Genomic DNA, 18,550 nt, shown 5'->3' with positions numbered 1-18,550 from the left:
CCTCTCTTAAGCTTTCCAGATACTTTTGCCTGTCTTCCTCTTTTTTCGATCTTTTATATTTTATGAAAGCTTAACCTCTTATTCCTTACCTTCTCAGCTACTACTTTTGAGAACCAAAGCAGCCTTCTTTTCCTCTTACTTTTACTTACTTACCTCACGAAAAGGTTTGTTGCTCTTACAATTATTCCTTTCAGTTTTGCCCACTGCATTTCCACTCCTTTCAGACATTCCCATCCAGACAACAATTAATTGACATAATCCCCCATCTGAACAAAGTTCATTTTTCTAAAGTCTAAAACCTTTGCTTTTGAATGAGCCCTCTCTATACCCATCTTAATATTAAACCATACCATGAAGTGATCACTAGATGCCAGATGATCACTCACTGTAACAGCAGAAACACTTTCCCCATTTGTAAGCAGTAAGTCCAGTATGACCCTATTCTGCGTGGGTCCCATTACCAATTGCTGGAACAGTTCTACTTGTAAAGAATTCAGGATCTCCCTACTTCTAGAAGACCCCGCAATAGGGATACCCAATCAACTTCAGGCATGTTAAAATCACCTATTAGTAAAACTTTCCATTTTTTAGATATATTCTAACTGTCTACTATTAAATATCTGTCCACTTCTTCCATCTGTGAAGGAGGCCTGTATAACACACCAATGTAAATATATTCACCATTCCCTCTTTCCAAATTGATCCACAGTGCCTCTTCCTTGCCCTGCAGATCCTGCTCTATGGCAGTTGTCTCATTCTGGTAACATCTGACAATGTCACACTAGTGTGGCCAATTTAGTCTTCGTTATTGATGGAGAACATTTTTTTAATAGTAGAAAGGATCACATATATCATAAAGGTAACAATTACAGTATATTTATAACTGCAACTGCAAACTAAAACAGCCAATAGTTATATAAGAAATCATGTGGATTCATCACCATATGTTACACAAATACCTTCCCTCGAACATGAAAAGTGGAAATAAACTTGTGTTCTCAGGAGTAATTATTTGTTCTTCAGGACAATATATTGTGTTAAAGATCAGTTTAACCTTACATATAGGTGACACAAACCTAGATGCTTATTCACAAGTAAAAAGGATGAATTTTGTCCGTCTAATTGGTAAATTCAGGCTGTCCCTATTAAAAAAATTCCAATCTGTGGATGTGTATTGTACTGGTAAATAGACTTTCTCCCACAGCTAGCATTATTGATGCTGAAGAATAAAAAAGGGACATCCTGTCTAGCTTATGCTTATAATCAAGTTTTAAATTAATTTCCTATGATGTACATACAGTAAAATCAGCTGAAGAACTGCATTAATTCAACAACACCCCCATTCAGCAATACTGTAATACTTCTGTTTCCATTTGCTAATATACCCAAAATATTATGTATTTTTTCTTTTTCAGCTTAATAAAATGAATGATTCTTTTTTCTTTATGATTTAAAGAAATATTTTATTGAAATAGGCCAAGCAACATCTTCTTTTACTACACTTTGTTTAATTGTAGAACTCCGAAGAAGGATAATAATATGAATTTAAATGTTCAGCCAAGAATACTGCCTATGAAGCTTTAAGTATTACACAAACTTAAGCCCTTTATTGAGTCACTTTTTTTCACTGACCTTTTGGGCAGCTAGATGGAGAGCTGTCCTCTGGCTCCGGTCAGCTTTATTAACATTTGCTCCTGCCTTTAGCAGAGTCTCAGCGCAATCCATTCTGTCAGCCAGAACACAGTACATAAGAGGAGTTCGACCAAACTGATCTTCTTTATCTTTCAGATCTGGATTCCCTGCAGACAATAAAAAACCCCTCTTAATTGCAAATCTTGTATTGTCTAAATAAAATACACAGTGCACATGCATTTCCCCCTAGTACATAATAATTCATAGTTCAGTACTCATATGGGGTGGTCAATATTTTTAATAAATGGCTGAATTAAAATTCAGATATGCAGCAGCACTATCTTGATAACATCAGGTGATGAATATCCAGATTCAGCGGTGACCATTGCTGCTATTCAGATAGCAGTGATATTGAGACAGCTATCTGGATAGCAAACCAGCCTGAATAGTTATCTAGAGCTAGTAGACTGATTATGGATAACTATAAACTGTGCCCCAAGACCACACTGGCACTAAGGGGACAATTCTATAACCAGCGCCTAAATTTAGGCATCGGTAGGCGCCCTGCCAATGGTCAGAAAAGGCAGGGTTGAAGCGCCAGAATTGCGGCTTTGGGGAGTCCCTGCTGCTCAGCTGATGGGGGGGGGGGGGGGGGGAATTCCCCTGCAGCTCTCGGCTGTTGCAGTCTAGCAGCCAAGATAAACGGCTGAAATGTAAGCTTGGGTTTTCCAGGCCTACATTTCAGCCATCTATCTTAGCATGATTCTGTAACCGGTGCCCTAGAATGACTGACAGGTATTCAGCAGCTGCTTTTAAGACGGCCACTGACTTGGGCGCTGTTTTCAGAATCCACCCTAAATGGATAGTACTAATGCTATCTGTAAGGAAATTCAGCATAGACCCAGCTAAGCCATTTATTAGATTATGGTGTGATCCCTACCTGGAAAAAAAAAAAAGAGCTTGGAATATTGCCCCATCAGTGATTCATTAGAAAATGTGAGCATCACCTTCACAGAGCTTTTAGCTAGTCCTGTAGAGTCAAAAAATTATTCCTAAACCTAGTATATCTGGGTAGCAGGACATAAGGTTATTCATGAAATTGTACACCTAGCCCTCAGTTATCAATATATCATTTGAAGAATACGAGAACGACTACTTATATAAATCAAGTTTCAAGTTTTATTTAAAATTTGATAAATCGCTTAATCATACTTCAAAGCGATGAACACTGATTAAAAAAATTACAACATTCAGGGGGTACCGTATATCAGACGTACAAACGATGCACAGGACTTACCGTACCAAAAGGAGAGGAGGGGACGAAATACAATATTGAATAGGAAAGAAGACAGATGGGGGAGGACAATAAGATGGGTATCATAAAGTAAGACATTGCTTTTTGAAATACACATCAGTTTAGGATTAAGCATTGAAATGATACCGTACTTGCAAGGGATGGAAGCTGCCTTTGTGAAATGTAGGCTATTGCTACAACCTAGGCTGGCCTCTGCGAAGGAAGAAAATTGCCAGGGAAATGTTGTTAATCAGGCCTGGCTGGCATGAGAGCAAAAGCTCACTTTCTGCAGCTCTACATTCTTTGGAGGGAGCAGGGGGAAGAAAGGAAGTATTGAAAGGGAAAAGACCAAGGGAAAAATTTAGAGGGAGAAACAGAAAGTTGATGGAGACGTCTGATATTGGAAAAGAACAGATACAGAGGAGATATGATGCCTAAGTTAGAGGAAGTCAATTGATATAAAAAGGAGGAAGGTTAGGTTAAGGGGAAGCGGAAAGATGAAGAGCTGTATAAGAACCATCACAACAGGTGTACAATATGTACGAAAGGTAGTGTTGAATTGCTGAGAATCATACTATCTGGATAATTCTGTTTGAATTTTTGATATCAACAGAATATTGTCTACACACAGAAAATAACTGATTTCTTTAAACCCTACCTACACAATACAATATTCAACAAGCTGAACAATAACATTCAGCAAAAAGAAGCAGCATCAGTTGCATTTATTCATATTAAATCAACTATATATTGAACAGTTTTTATTGATAACTGCAGAACAAATTAACAAGAACAAATAGTGTCAATGAGATACAAACAAATCCAAGCAAAAAATGTAATACATACATTCAAGTCATCAAAATTTTCCAAACAGTGTAAGAAACCTCCCTCCTCTTTCCGCCGACTCAGATACAATTGTATGAACGACCAAAAGCAGAAAAACCATGCTGATATACAAAGGAAACCAAAACAGACTACTGATTAAACAAGAATGAACAATCAAATTCCATCCCTCCTCCCTGAACCGAGGTATGAAAGGAAAAACAAAGTGCTGGAGAAATCAGGACGAACTCAAAATTTGGCTGCGCTTTTGAGGTGATAAAGAATTAAGGTAAGGGTCCCAAATAGCTAGAAAGTGTTTTCTACGTTTGTAGGTGCCTCTTGCATCCTTAGCTTCCCATCCCAATAACTCATGAATAACCAGTCTCCAACCCCAAAAAGAGGGAGGGTTCTTCGAGGTCCACTCTTTCCAAATTGCTTTCAAACCCCAAGATACCTAGCTTCCAGACCCACAATCTAGCTCCCTGCCCCCGAACCCCATAGGAGCCCCCAACAGCCCCAAAAGGAACACTTCTGGAGAGAACGCCAGGGACTGTCCCAGTGTTCATCTAATAAAGGCTCCAATGCTATTGCAAAAAGATTGCACAGCTGGACAAAGCCAAAAAACATGAAAGAAAGTGGCATCTTCTAAGTTACATTTCAAACAGAGAAACTGGGGCATATCCCATTCAGTGAAACTGTGAGGATGTTACATATGCCCTGTGTATCACCCGGAAGGTGCATTCTCTTAAGCAGGTACTACGGGTCTCAAAGGGAATACATTTGATGCTAAGCTGAATCTCCCAGGAAGACACCAAACCCACCAAATCACCCTCCCATCTGCCTTGAAGCTGAGAGAAGTCCTTGGCAGGGCTCAACTCCAACAATGCCTTGTGAATAACTGAAATGGACAAAATCCCCACTGATATCAGATCAAAAAATTGGCGTAACCTGTCTCCCAAAGGAAAGCTCATAGCCTTACTATCCAAGGAAAGATAATAATATGAGTTGACAAAAAGCATAACAGTCTCCCCATCTAGCCTCCACTCTGCGAGGGAATTCATCATAAGTGATCAGAGTCTCCGCAGGGTTAGTGAGATGCTCAAGCAGGCTGATTCCGAGCTCCTCCCAGTGTTGAAAAGCTTTATTTTCCCTCCTCAGCAGAAAAGCCACGTTCCCCCTAATGGGCAATAAAGTCGAAATCTGCGGATTGCCCCCAAAATGGGATAACAAAACCTAAATCAACTAAATGAAGGACATGACAGACTTTAGCATTGGAGGTACAGTATATTCTCCAGACAGTTCTGTCACTCAGTGAACATACTGATTACATAAAGATTCACTCCCAAATTTTTCCAAACTACACTTGCTCACATGCTGCATAATACATGTAAAGCACTATAGTGTATCTAGAGTTGAATGGGCTCCAGGCAGAAAAATTAAGATAGGTTCCCTATAATGCTATCTCTTTCAAGGTAAGGGGACCGGGGGGGGGGGGGGGGGGGGTAGGAAGGAGGAATACCTTCAGAGCTCCAGTATATAAAAACTGAAAAAAGAAAACACGTTTGAGTACTATATAGAAAACCTGTCATGGTGATAAGAAACTGAAATGCAAGTTATCAGATATACATTTCCCAAAGCTGACATTACAAATTAATAAATTCAGAAAAATACTTTTATTGTTGTATGTTTTTATATTGTGTTTCTGTATGGTTTTACATCTGTAATCCCGCAAAGATACTGCTGGGTAATACTATACTCTCTAATTCGCTGTATGAAAAACTTCTCTTGATTGTATTTACAGTTTCTTTATGGTAAACCGCTATACTCTCTAATTCGCTGTATGTAAAACTTCTCTTGATTGTATTTACAGTTTAGTTTATTGTAAACCGCCTAGAAGTCGCAAGATTACAGGCGGGATATAAGAATAAAGTTATTATTATTATTATTAAATTCTTAATGAAGTGTCCCAAAGTGATGAACAACTCAAAAAGCAAAAAACAAGGGGCACTGTGGCGGGGTCTAACACGTTTCGCCAATAAGGCTTCTTCAGAGAACCCGCTTTAGATGATTACCATTCAGAAGAAGAGCTGCACACTCTCTTGACTTGGTAATCATCTAAAGCGGGTTCTCTGAAGAAGCCTTATTGGCGATACACGTTAGGCCCCGCCACAGTGAGGCAACTTCTATCACCGCTGTGATTCGGAAATGAGCTAAGTTGAAGTTCATCTTTCAAAGTAGTACAAAGTATTTCAAGAAATTTTGAAGAAACTAATATATATATTTTTTTATGAATACATGTCATCTTTATAGAAACATTCATATGGGAAACCAGTGTCAAAATCATTTGAAATACATCACAGGGTTTTTCCCTGTTCGTGATTTCTATACCAGCTAAAGGTTCTGAGCTCCTCTTGTAAATTTATAAAGTATATTTATGATTTATTGAGTGCCCCTTGTTTTTTGAGTGTTTACATCTGTAATGACATTTATTATGTTTGTTGATTTGTATTTCACTTTGTATAAGGCAAATAATAAATAAACACACAATACAATACAATAAACTAGATTTAGATAAATCAGTTACTCTCTAATGGCCCCTTTTATAAAGCAGTACTAGAGGTTTTTAGAGCGAGCTGGTGTGGTATATGCTCCGACACTCATAGAATTCCTATGAGCGTTGGAGTACTTACCTCGTTGACCTGTGCTAAAAACCTCTAGCACACCTTGATAAAAGGAGGGGTAAATTCTTACCAATTTTATAGACAAAATCCAGAAAATCTTCAGTCAAGTATCTCTTAAATAAATTTTCCTCAAATTTACTTTTAGAACATCAGTTTAGACCTATTTCTTGTAAACCAATTTTCTCTTTTTTTACAGTGTCACAGTGACCAGAAATTCTAATTCCAGGTAAGTGTTTACTGTGTGTATGGATGAGTGTCACAGTCTCTCAAACAGAGTTTAAAATGCCCCCTTTTTCTTCTTTCTTTACTTATCTTTTCTTCAGGCCTCTTTGTCTTCAACTCTTCATCTGTAATCTTCACCCTAAACCTTAGTAAAGGGGAACATAATAGAGAGAGTCTGCCTCCCTGGATGTATGTATCTAAAGTATCAGCCTGCCTGCCTGCTCTGGAAATCTATAGACTGTAAGACAAAATACAGCAAAAATAAAATAAATTTATTTTCCTGACTAATGTCCTGGTCTATACTTATTTATTCTTTTCTCTAAAATAACTAAAAGAGAGCAGGATCTTCTTCTGTACTTCTGATGTCTTCAGTTGTTTCACATAATTCACACAATAATCTATTCTCAAAATTCGTTCATACCAGGCATACTTTAAATTAAAACTGAGCTTCACAGATAAAGCTTCAAATTTAAGACTGCTGCTCTTCACCAGATCTGGGTATTAACCCACCACTTGATAATGAAGTATTCAGGGTTTTTTTTTCTATTTTGCTTTAAAAATTTTAATGCTCTTCCAGTAATTACCTTTTGTGACAGGGTAAGCAATATCTGGCAGCTATTATTTACAGGCTTCTTAAAATATCTTAAAAACCTCCATGTTTCTTCAACATCAAATTTCTTTACCAAAACTAGGCCCCCTTTTATCAAGCCACAATAGGAGATTTTTTTAAATCACTGGCTGCTGTGGTAAAAGCTCTGAGGCAGCTGGTGATAAAAAAAAAACCTAACGTGGCTTGATAAAAGGGGGCCTTAATTCTCATTCTAATATAAAGTAACTTTTACCAATGCGTTGTACAGGTTTTAATGTCGGCAGCGGCAGTAACTGTTCCGACGATGATAGGAATTTTATAAGCGTCAGAGCAGCTGCCGGCGCTAAAACCCGCGCTACGTGTTAGTAAAAGAGGGGGATAATTTGGTTCTCTCTCAAATACCTCCCCCTTTTATAAAACAGTAGCACAGTTTTTAACACCGGCCGTGGCGGTAACAGCTCCAACGCTAATAGGAAATCTATGACTGTTAGAGCCGTTACCGCTGCGGCCAGTGCTAAAAACCACGCTACTGTTTTGTAAAAGGGGGGAAATAGAGATTAATTTAGAAGGCAGATAAAGGCCAAATGGCCCATCCACAAAAGCCATTATTTCTTCCTCTCTCTAAGAGATTCCACATGCCTGTCCTATGCATTCTTGAATTCAGACACAGTCTTATCTCCACCATCTTTATCAGGAGACTATTCTATGCATCTACCACCCTTTCTGTAAAAAAGTATTTCCTTAGATTACTTCTGAGCCTATCACCTCTTAACTTCATCCTATGCCCTCTGATTTCAGAGCTTCCTTTCAAATAAAAGAGACTCGACTCATGCGTATTTATGCCACACTGGTATTTAAATGCCTCTATCATATCTCCCCTTTCCCATCTTTCCTCCAAAATATATATATTGAGATCTTTAAGTCTGTCCCCATACGCCTTATGACGAAGACCACGCACCATTTTAGTCGCCTCTCTCTGGACCGACTCCATCCTTTTTATATCTTTTTGAAGGTGCAGTCTCCAGAATTTTACACAATATTCTAAATGAAGTCTCACCAAAGTCTTATACAGGGGCATCAATACCTCCTTTTTCCTACTGGCCATACCTCTTCCTAAGCACCCTAGCATCCTTCTAGCTATTTTCAACCTGTTTGGCCACCTTAAGATCATCACATATAATCACACCCAAGTCTCGCTCTCCTGTCGTACACATAAGTTCTTCACCCCCTAAACTGTATCATTTTTTCAGGTTTTGTAGCCCAAATGCATGACCTTGCATTTCTTAGCATTAAATTTTAGCTGCCAAATTTTAGACCATTCTTCTCTTCATGTTATTCACACCATCCGGGATGTCTACTCTATTGCAGATTTTGATATCATCCACAAAGAGGCAAATCTTACCTGACAGCGCTTCAGCAATATTGCTTATAAAAATGTTAAAAAGAACAGGCCCAATAACAGAAACTTAAGGCACACCACTGGTAACATCCCTTTCCTCAAAGCGATCTCCATTCATCATTACCCTCTGTCGTCTTACACTCAACCAGTTTCTGATCCAGCCCATCGCTTTGGGTCCCATCTAGCGCAATCCCTCTATTCAATTCTCTGGTCAACCAGTCAAAGAAATTGATCGGATTTATTTGACAAGACCTACCTCTAGTGAATCCATGTTGCCTCTGGTCCTGTAATTCACAGGATTACAGAAACTTCACCATTCTGTTTTGAAAGCATTTCCATTAATTTGCTTATCACAGAAGTCAGACTTACCGGCCTGTAATTCCTTACTTCTTCCTTACTTCCACTTTTGCATAGAGGAACCACATCCGCACTTCTCCAGTCCCTTCAGCACCCTTAGAAGTACACCATCTGGCCCCATCGCTTTATCTATCTTTAATTTAGCCCCACAATAGGGATACCCCAGTCAACATCTGGTATGTTAAAATCACCTATTAGTAAAACTTCCCCTTTTTTAGATATATTCTGAATGTCTACTATTAAATCTTTGTCCACTTCTTCCGTCTGTGAAAGAGGCCTTTATATCACACCAATCTATAATAATAATATGCTAAGCGCGCATGCGCACTCTTATCCCGTGTTCCCCGAGTCCTGATCTGTCGGGATGTGGCCGGCAAGAGTGCGCATGCGCACTTACTATGTCACCAGGACTCCAGGACGTGCGGAGCGGCGGCTGCCGGGAGAGGGCTTCGAGGTGAGGCGGCTGTCAGTGGAGGGCAGACGTGCCCAGGACGGAGAACAGCTGCATCGCTGCCGCTTCCACTTTCGAGCCCGCTGTCGGCGCCTGCAGGCCACGGTGTCGGTTTCAGGTCGGAGCGGTGGCTGCCAGGAGGAGTCGGTTTCAGGCACAAGTGGCAGCTACCAGGAGGAGGCCTTCACAAAGCGGCGCTGGCAGCGGCTGCCTTGGCCCTCCTTCAAGGCAGCACAGCTAAAGCACTCAGGTAGTAAATAAATCCTCTGACGCTGGATCAAAGTGAGGCTGCCCTGACCCGCAGCTATCTTTGCCGCTGAGAGTGAGCGTGAAGTTTGGGCACCGACTGTGTATTTGGGTCCCTTGCCCTGATGCTGCCTATGCAAAAGTAGAGACCTAGCAACAGACACAGTGAACTCGAAAAAGATAAGTTCTTCTTCTAATGCATATCTAGCTATAACGCATATCTATGCTAGAATTTGGATGTGTGAAGTTTTGCAAACACTTTTATATTATGAGTGCAGTGGAGAATTTGAGATAACATGGGTATGCTTGGACATTGAATGTACAACAAGGAGGTTTCTCCTAGGACAAGCAGGATGAGTCAGCCACATATGGATGCGGATAAGCTCTCCAATAGCTCAGAGAGATTTTTTTTTTTTTTTTCTCTGAGCACGTGCAGTGCCCGGGCCCCACTGGGCATGCCCAAGCCCTACCCATTTCCCCCTAATCCCCAGTCTTTAGTTTCCGCCCGTTCCCATCGGTCGGATTTTCTACAGCTCTCCATTACAACTTTTCTACTCATCACCTTGAAGATGCCTGAATCATCTAAAGAAATGACTGGGATGCAGGAGAAGGATGAATACACTGGATCCTCATGAATTGTGCGCCCACTGATTGGATCCGGCGCTCGAGGTTTCCGTGTTGCTTGCATTGTGCGCACATGAGAGGTTTTTTGAGCCAGTGAGATGGTATCCCTTTCCAGTATAGCCTGCAAGTAATTTACTGGCGGCATACGGGAATCTGAGTCTTTTTCCTCCTTTAAAAAGATCTTTATTGATGTTTATTAAAGCCATCAAAAAAAATATATGGAAGGGGGGAGCAGGAAAGAGGTGCTGCTGGACAGGGGAAAAGGTGCTGATGGCCGGGGGGGGGGAAAGGAAGGGAGACCTACTGCTGGACAGGGGGAGCAGGAAAGAAGTGATGATGGACAGGGGGGGAGGTAAAACAAAGGGAGAAGGGCTGCTGTTGGATAAGGGGAGCAGTGAAGGAGTGGTGGTGGACACAGGGGAAGTAAAAGGAAGGGAGAATGGACAGGGGGAGCACGCAAGGGGTGGTGACAGAAAAAAAGAAAGACAGAAATACAGAAAGCGGCTAAGGAGACAGAGAGAGAAAGAAATAAAGACAGACACACATACATATATTCTGGCACCCGTTAATGTAACGGGCTATAAAACTAGTGTAATTATATTACCATTCCCTCTTTCCAAATTGATCCACAGTGCTTCTTCCTTGCCCTGCAGATCCTGCAATTATGTGGCTTTAATATGATCTTTAACATATAACACTACTTCCCCTCCTTTTCTTCCTATCTTGTTTTTCCTGAAGAGATTATAGCACGGTATAACTACATTCTAGTCATGGTTCTCTGTGAACCACGTCTCCATGATCGCCACTATATCCAACTCATCTTCTTCCGTCACAACTTCTAGATCCAGAATTTTGTTTTGCATACTTCGAGCATAAACTGCTTTCCAGACATTGCCCCCTTTTCCCATCCATGTAGAGGTATTAAGTGATTTACTTATTTGAGGGCTTAAACTCACCCAGGGGCTTTGATCACCCTGCCCCATAACTTCTAGTTTAAAGCCCTCTTCAGTAGATTAGCCAGCCTGCTGCCGAAGACACTTCTTCCCTTCTTTGATAGATGGATACCATCCTTGCTCAGTAGTCCTTGGAAAATTATCCCATGGTCAAGGAAGCCAAACCTTCTCGATGGCACCATCTACGTAGCCACACATTCATTTCCAGGATGTGAACTTCTCTGACCTGGCCCTTACCCTTGACATATTTTTACTCATAATTTCAATTCCCAGTTTAGGTTTACCTTTACTATACCTGAAGTTCAGTTTGCTTGAACCATCCAATGCAGCCCTATAGAGAGCAGCAAAAACTCAGAACCACAGTAGTGTTCTATAGTAACAACTTCTTTAAAAGACCATCTTGGGAAACTTGTGGAGGGCCATATTCGAAAAGAACATCTAAGTCTGACTTGGACGTTTCCCGCTAAATGTCGAGTCGGAAGCACAGAAACATCCAATTTTGAACAGGATGTCCAATTTATTTTATTTTGTTTTTAACTGCCTATTTGGACATCTTGGCCGCCAAAATATCTAGACTGCCAGGACATCTAAATTTATTTGCCATTTTTGACCTCAAAAATGTCCAAGTTAGAAATATCCGCATGTTCACCATTTAGACATGGGAGTGGTGACCATTCTAATGAACTGGCCACATAGACATACCAAAAGAGCCAACAGGAAGCTGTGTCAAAAGGGGTGGACTTAGTCAGGGAAAAGCCCCGATGTAAGCTGCAGGCAGCCTTTTTGTATGATTGCCTCTGGTCCGTAGAGCTGAAGACTGGATTTAAAGGCAGGCTAGATGTGGAAGGGAGAGCAGCCGAGTTGAGTCTCGGGGGGAGAGTATTAGGTGCAGTGGGGGAGGGGGGTAAGGAGAGATACCAGACCAAGTGAGGGAACTAAAATAATCAGGCAGGGTCAAGATGAGAGGGGGAATTAGGGAGGGAATTGGGCTGGGGCAAAGGGGCTGAGGAAGATAAGTGGACCTAGGGGGCTGTAGAGGGAGAGAGTTGGAATTGGGGTTAGAGAGAGAGAGAGAGCTGGACCTGGAGGTAAGTAGGTAAGTAAGGAGAGCTATAGATCTGGGGATTCAGGTGGGGGGGAGGAGGGAGACAGGACCTGGAAGTGGGAGAAAGGAAGATATTGGGGGGCACTTGGAGGCCTGAGTTCCCTCCAAAGCTACAGTACCTGTTCAGTGGCTGATGAGGTAGCTGAAGTCCCATCAGCTGAAGAAATATGCTGGCTGAGTCGCCCCTCTCCTCCTCATACTGCCTCAGGAGCAAGGAAGTCAGCAGCAGGTCTCCAGCTACTGCCACTTGTACTCCCCAAACATGCTCAGTTCGTGCATGAACTAAGTATGCTTGGGGAGTGCTGGCATTGGCAGCTGGAGACACCCCACTGATTTACTTGTGCTTTCAGACATCAGATCAAACCTATCAAAAGGGATCAGATGCAATTAAGGGACATTCTTTTTCTGAAGGACAATGCTAGCTCTAGTCCCAAATAAGCCCTGTGAAGTGAAAAGGAAACCACCTTGAGTCAATGGGGGGTGGGGTGGACACAGTGGATTGTCATCTTTGCCTAATGACACAAGTACAATACCCCACCTACATTAGTTGTAAGGCATTGTCTGCAGCCTCTTTTCCCTTCTGAGGATTAAGAACATAAGAATAGCCTTACTGGGTCAGACCAATGGTCCATCAAGCCCAGTAGCACGTTCTCATGGTGGCCAATCCAGGTCACTAGTACCTGGCCAAAACCCAAAGAGTAGCAACATTCCATGCTACTGATCCAGGGCACGCAGAGGCTTCCCTCATGTCTTAATAACAGACTATGGACTTTTCCTCCAGGAATTTGTCCAAACCTTTCTTAAAACCAGCTAAGCTATCCGCTTTTATCACAACCTCTGGCAACTATTCTTCAAGTGAAAAAATACTTCCTCCTATTGGTTTTAAAAGTATTTCCCTGCAGTTTCATTGAGTGTCCCTTAGTCTTTGTAATTTTTAACAGAGTGAAAAATCAATCCACTTGTACCCGTTCTACTCTACTCAGGATTTTGTAGACTTCAGTCATATCTCCCCTCAGCCTTTTCTGTTCCAAGCTGGAGAGCCCTAATCTTTTTAGTCTTTCCTCATACAAGAGAAGTTCCATCCCCTTTATCATCTTGGTTGCTCTTCTTTGAACCTTTTCTAGCGTCACTATATCTTTCTTGAGATAAGGAGACCGTAATTGAATGCATTACTCCAGGTGAGGTCGCACCATGGAATGATACAGAGGCTTTATAATATCTTTAGTCTTGTTAACCATCCCTTATAAAATAATTCCTAGCATCTTTTTTGCTTTTTTGGCCGTCATCACATTGGGTGGAAGATTTCATCGTATTGTCTACAATGACACCCAGATCCTTTCTTGGGCGCTAACTCCCAAGGTGGACCCTAGCATCTGGTAACTGTGATTTGGGTTATTCTTCCCAATACGCATCACTTTGCATTTGTCCTCATTAAATTTAATTTGCCACTTGGATGCCCAGTCTTCCAATTTCCTAAGGTCTGCCTGCAATGTTTCACAATCTGCATGTGTTTTAACAACTTTGAACAGTTTAGTCCCATCTGCAAATTTAATCACCTCATTCGTTGTTCTAATTGCCAGATCGTTTATAAATAAGTTAAATATCACTGGTCTCAGTACAGACCCCTGCGGCACTCCAGTTTACTCTCCTCCATTGAGAAAAATGGCCATTTAACCCTACCCTCTGTTTTCTTTCCAATAACCAATTCCTAATCCACAAATGAACTTTGCCTCCTATCCCAAGACTTTTTAATTTTCTCAGGAGCTCTCATGAGAAACTCTGTCAAAAGCTTTCTGAAAATCTAGATACACTATATCAACTGGCTCACCTTTATCCACATGTGTAGTCACACCTTCAAAGAAGTTGTCTATGTGTTCCACAATTTTATTTTTTATAATTGTTTCCACCATTTTGCCCGGTACTGAAGTCAGGCTTACCGGTCTGTAATTTCCCAGATCTTTCCCGGAACCCTTTTAAAAATCGGCATAACATTGGCCACCTTCCAATCTTCAAGTACTACAAATGATTTTAGCGACAGGTTACAGATCACTAACAGCAGGTCAGCAATCTCACGTCTGAATTCCTTTAGTACCCAGGCTCTCTCCCAGTAATTTGCAACCAGTGTACCCCGAAGGTGATCCCTTCCCCAGCTTCTTCTCCTCTCATCCCAGCATCTACTTTTCTCACCCCCCCCCAAATCTATTTCTATTTTTTTTCTCTCCTGTATCCACTGTATGCATCCCTCTATTTTCTTATCCCTCCCTGCCCATTTGCTCTCTGCTCCATTTCCATCTGTAGCCATCCTTTGCTTCTCTCTGAATGCATTGACCCACCTGGGGTCAGCACATGCCTCTTTCCATCTCTCACACCTCTGCCCAGCATTAGCATCATAACAACTGCAAACTGGCCAGTTTTTATATAGCTAGGCCAGCTGCCAACAGAAGATAAAAACCAGCAATGGAAAAACAATGTCTCGCATTGTGGAGATGGGATCGTGCATTTATGAGGCTGTGAGGTGAAAAGAAAAAAGTAATACAGAATAGCTGTCAGTAGTTAAGTTCTGGTTTTTGCAGAACTCCTCCATGGCTTTAGAGGGCACAAGCAAGTCCAGTTCTGATCTGCTTACCTGTGTGTAGGGCATATGTGGATTGGGTGCACCTGACAGGTTCAGCATCCATGTTTGCTACAATCAGTGTCTCCATGCTGGAGACATGATGTCTTTACTCCTCCTGGCTGTCAGAGAACTACTGGAAAAGATTCAGACCCGAGACGGTACTGTCCCAAACCCCCATGAGGACATATTGATGGTTGTGCACTAGTCACAGCTATTAACTGGGATCCATCCAACTAGCAGCAGTCTCTGACCACCATCACATGGAGCCACTGGGGCATGACCAGATCACAGATACTGTCAAGGCCAGCAAGTCTCATGCTGTGAATCTGTGCTCTGTCCATCCCTCCTGTACTATGCATAATCTCTGTCAATACTGACAAGGCCATTAGATCTGCAGGAACAGGAGAGGCAGAGGAGGTGACAGCAGCGTATGATTTCATTTAGGCTTCCTATCAACTTTGCCCCATCCATCCCATCTAAAGGAACAATACAAGACTGCAGAGCTGGTGCTTGGCCTAATGAAAAAAGCTCTCTTTTTGGCTAACTAGCCCAACACAGGCGAAGATCCTGAAACTGAGTGCTATGGGAGAAGGCATCATGAAGCATAACAGCAAGGGTTTTAAAAAAGTGAATACTGGGGACAAGCATGGGAGAGTTTGTCTAATTGTTGGTGTCAAGAGTGGATAGAGACTATTAAGATAAGAGGGGGGGGGGGGCGAAGGAATGCAGATTTGACACACTGCAAAAAAGAGCAATTAACTGTTGAGGATGAGGGCAGAACAGGAGGCAATCTACATGAGTGTTCCAATTCATTACAAGGATGTGTTTCTTTAAATATTTCACATAAAATAAAATAGCTCTTCTATTCTGAAACAATGTGAGGAGGAGGGATGGATGATGAGTATGAGGAACTCTGAATGATGTGTTATATACAGAAGAATTCATTACACTCATACTTTGGATCAAACAGCTTTGTCTGTGGATGCATGGGATATGGTACAGGAAACTTTATTGCTTAACAGACTGTGGGAGAGTCCAGTCCAGACTCATCCGGAGCACTGCCCACATACACTCAAAATAGCACAAACAACTACTGTAAAAACAAGAAAGCTTTTATTTTTCTAGAGACCTGAGTCTGTTTTCTCACAGACTTCGGAAAGGCACAAACAATTGCTTAGTTTTCATAGCCTTAAGTCACTTCCACATTTATTTTCCTTATACCAGGGGTGGGCAACTCCGGTTCTCGAGGGCCAAAATCCAGTTGGGTTTTCAGGATTTCCCCAATAAATATGAATGAGATCTATTTGCACGCACTGCTTTCAATGCATATTCATTGGGGAAATCCTGAAAACCCGACTGGATTCCAGCTCTCGAGGACCAGAGTTGCCCTCCCCTGCCTTATACGCTTGGCTTATCCTGCTTCAGTAAAAACCAGTTACCCCTGGAGGTTCTTGCACACGTCCCAAACTTTTCCGAGGCTCCCTCAGCCTACAGCTACAGTTTCTCTCTCCCATAGGACTTCTTCCTTCCTCAGAGACTTTTCTCTCTTGTGGGAACCTCTCCCCAATGATTCTCCTCAGTGGCAGATAAACACCTCCCTGTTGAACCTCGCCCCCTGACTCAGCAGGGTTACTTTGTTAAGGTAGCTCAGCACTGAGCTATAAAACCCAGTGCAGTCTGGGACATGTAGTCCGCCCGGTCTTGGGCTGGCAGCCCCTGCTGTATGGATGTGGAATGGTAGCTGTCAGCCTAGAGGCCTATGGGAGATTATATCAATCTGGCTCTGGCATGGGAAGGCAGATAGACCCTTAGTGCAGGGAGACTGTGTTAAGTTTCCCTGATATGGTTTTAAGTTTCCCTGATTGAATCATGACTAGCTAAAAGGTGTTAATGTCTGATTAAGAGGACGCCTTTCACTTAACCCCTACCACCTAACATTGTGGGGATGCGACCATCCTTACATTTTATTAAACTGACATTTTGGGGGCTCTGTCTCGGTCCTTCCTGATGATTTCATTTGGGTAAGTAGAATTCAAGTTTTTTTTTCCCCTCCCTTTTATGCACTGTCCAATAGGATTATGTATAGAAATCAAAAGTCCTTGGAAAACCCTTAGATTGATTGTACATTAGACTGGATGACACACTGTTGAAAAGTTCCAGTAATATTGTGGGGTTTTATACTTGGTGAGATTTTATTTCTATTTTTGATTGATAGACAGAGTGAGATAGAAATCAAAAGTCCTTTTGGAACCCTTAAATTGTATTAGACTGGATGACACAATTGTGAAAAGTTTCAGTAATATTTTGGGTTTTATATTTGGTGAGATTTTACTATCAAAAGTCTTTGTAGTTTACCTGTGCCAGTTTGCATTGTATGATTTGCTATTATATGCTTGCTAGGGTGTTGCATGTAAGAATATTTGAGCTGCTCTGAAGAAAAGCAGGGTTCAAAGTGAAAACAGTCACTCAATTAAGACACGCCACATTCTGTAGTAATAACTTTTACTTTTTTTACCTTGTGCTTTTAATTCTATTTCTTGTCAGTCTCTGCCCTGGTGAAAGGCCCAGTGCACACTGGACTGGAACGGACAGCTGACACCTCTGCTCTTCTAACAGACTTCTTATATTTGTTCCTGCTAAACTTCTGCCTGTAAATTTCAGGTACTAACCAGTGTGGGCAAGTGTAGGCATAAGTGTATTATTTTATGCCAATGACTCTTGCCTAACACGCTTTACCTCGCTTTTCTACCTATTAACTAAAGTCTCCCTCCTTCATAAGTGGGAGCATTTCAATCTCAAAGGCTACACACAGACAGGGACATTTAGAAGCCCATTCTCTCTGCCCACGAACCAAGGCAGACTTCTGCAGCCTCAAATATGAACCCTTTTGATTTTCAAGAACTCACAGATATTGTACACAAATATTTTGACAAGAAAGGGGGTCCATATGAGGGTAATTTTCCAGAACACACATGGCACGATATTCAGAAACAAATGGTTTCTCATTCTCAGGAGTTTAGAAAGAAAACAGATAAAAGAAAATGCCTTTTCATTCAAGGCCTCTGTAGAGGACTTATTAGCCTAAGACAAGATAATACTGACTTGAACACTCAGTGCCATCAGCTGTCCAAAGACTTAGATGAGGCACAAATTAATATATCCATGCTAAGAACCCAAATTGTTCAGGCCACAAATTCCTTTTTAACTGTAAATGAACAATTAGAAGAGGCCAAGGCAGAATTAAAGTATTTAAAGTCAAAATGTGCCTCACAGGGACAGGCTATTCTGCCATCTGCACCTGTGCCACTATCACCATATAATCCATGTAGTCAGAAAACCGTTTTTGTAGCGGGTCAGAGAAAGGGTAAACTAGCTACAGATGTAGAACAGGAAGAAGAACGGACAAACGAAAGTGAGGAAAATTCATTACCAGGCCAGAGCAATACCAATAGTACCCCTATAAGTGACACAGCTCCAGTAACTGCAATGCTGCAGGGACATATGAAGGACAGTGACATTGAAAGAATAGTGGAGAAAGTGGGCCCTATGCCTTTTAACATA

At 41.6% G+C, this 18,550-nt stretch overlaps 1 protein-coding gene across 7 annotated transcripts in view; it reads right to left on the bottom strand.

The window, feature by feature from the left end:
- Positions 1-18,550, bottom strand: part of INVS (inversin) — a 519,828-nt gene that overhangs the window by 370,906 nt on the left and 130,372 nt on the right. For all 7 annotated transcript variants that reach the window (XM_033929645.1, XM_033929646.1, XM_033929648.1 and 4 more), the window contains exon 4: positions 1,633-1,799. In XM_033929645.1, the coding sequence (XP_033785536.1) occupies positions 1,633-1,799 (167 nt within the window). The remainder of the gene's footprint in view (positions 1-1,632; positions 1,800-18,550) is intronic.

This window comes from Geotrypetes seraphini, chromosome 2, assembly GCF_902459505.1.
Source record: "Geotrypetes seraphini chromosome 2, aGeoSer1.1, whole genome shotgun sequence".
NCBI classification, from domain to species: Eukaryota; Metazoa; Chordata; class Amphibia; order Gymnophiona; family Dermophiidae; genus Geotrypetes; species Geotrypetes seraphini.
This window is presented reverse-complemented; position numbering and strand designations above follow the sequence as displayed.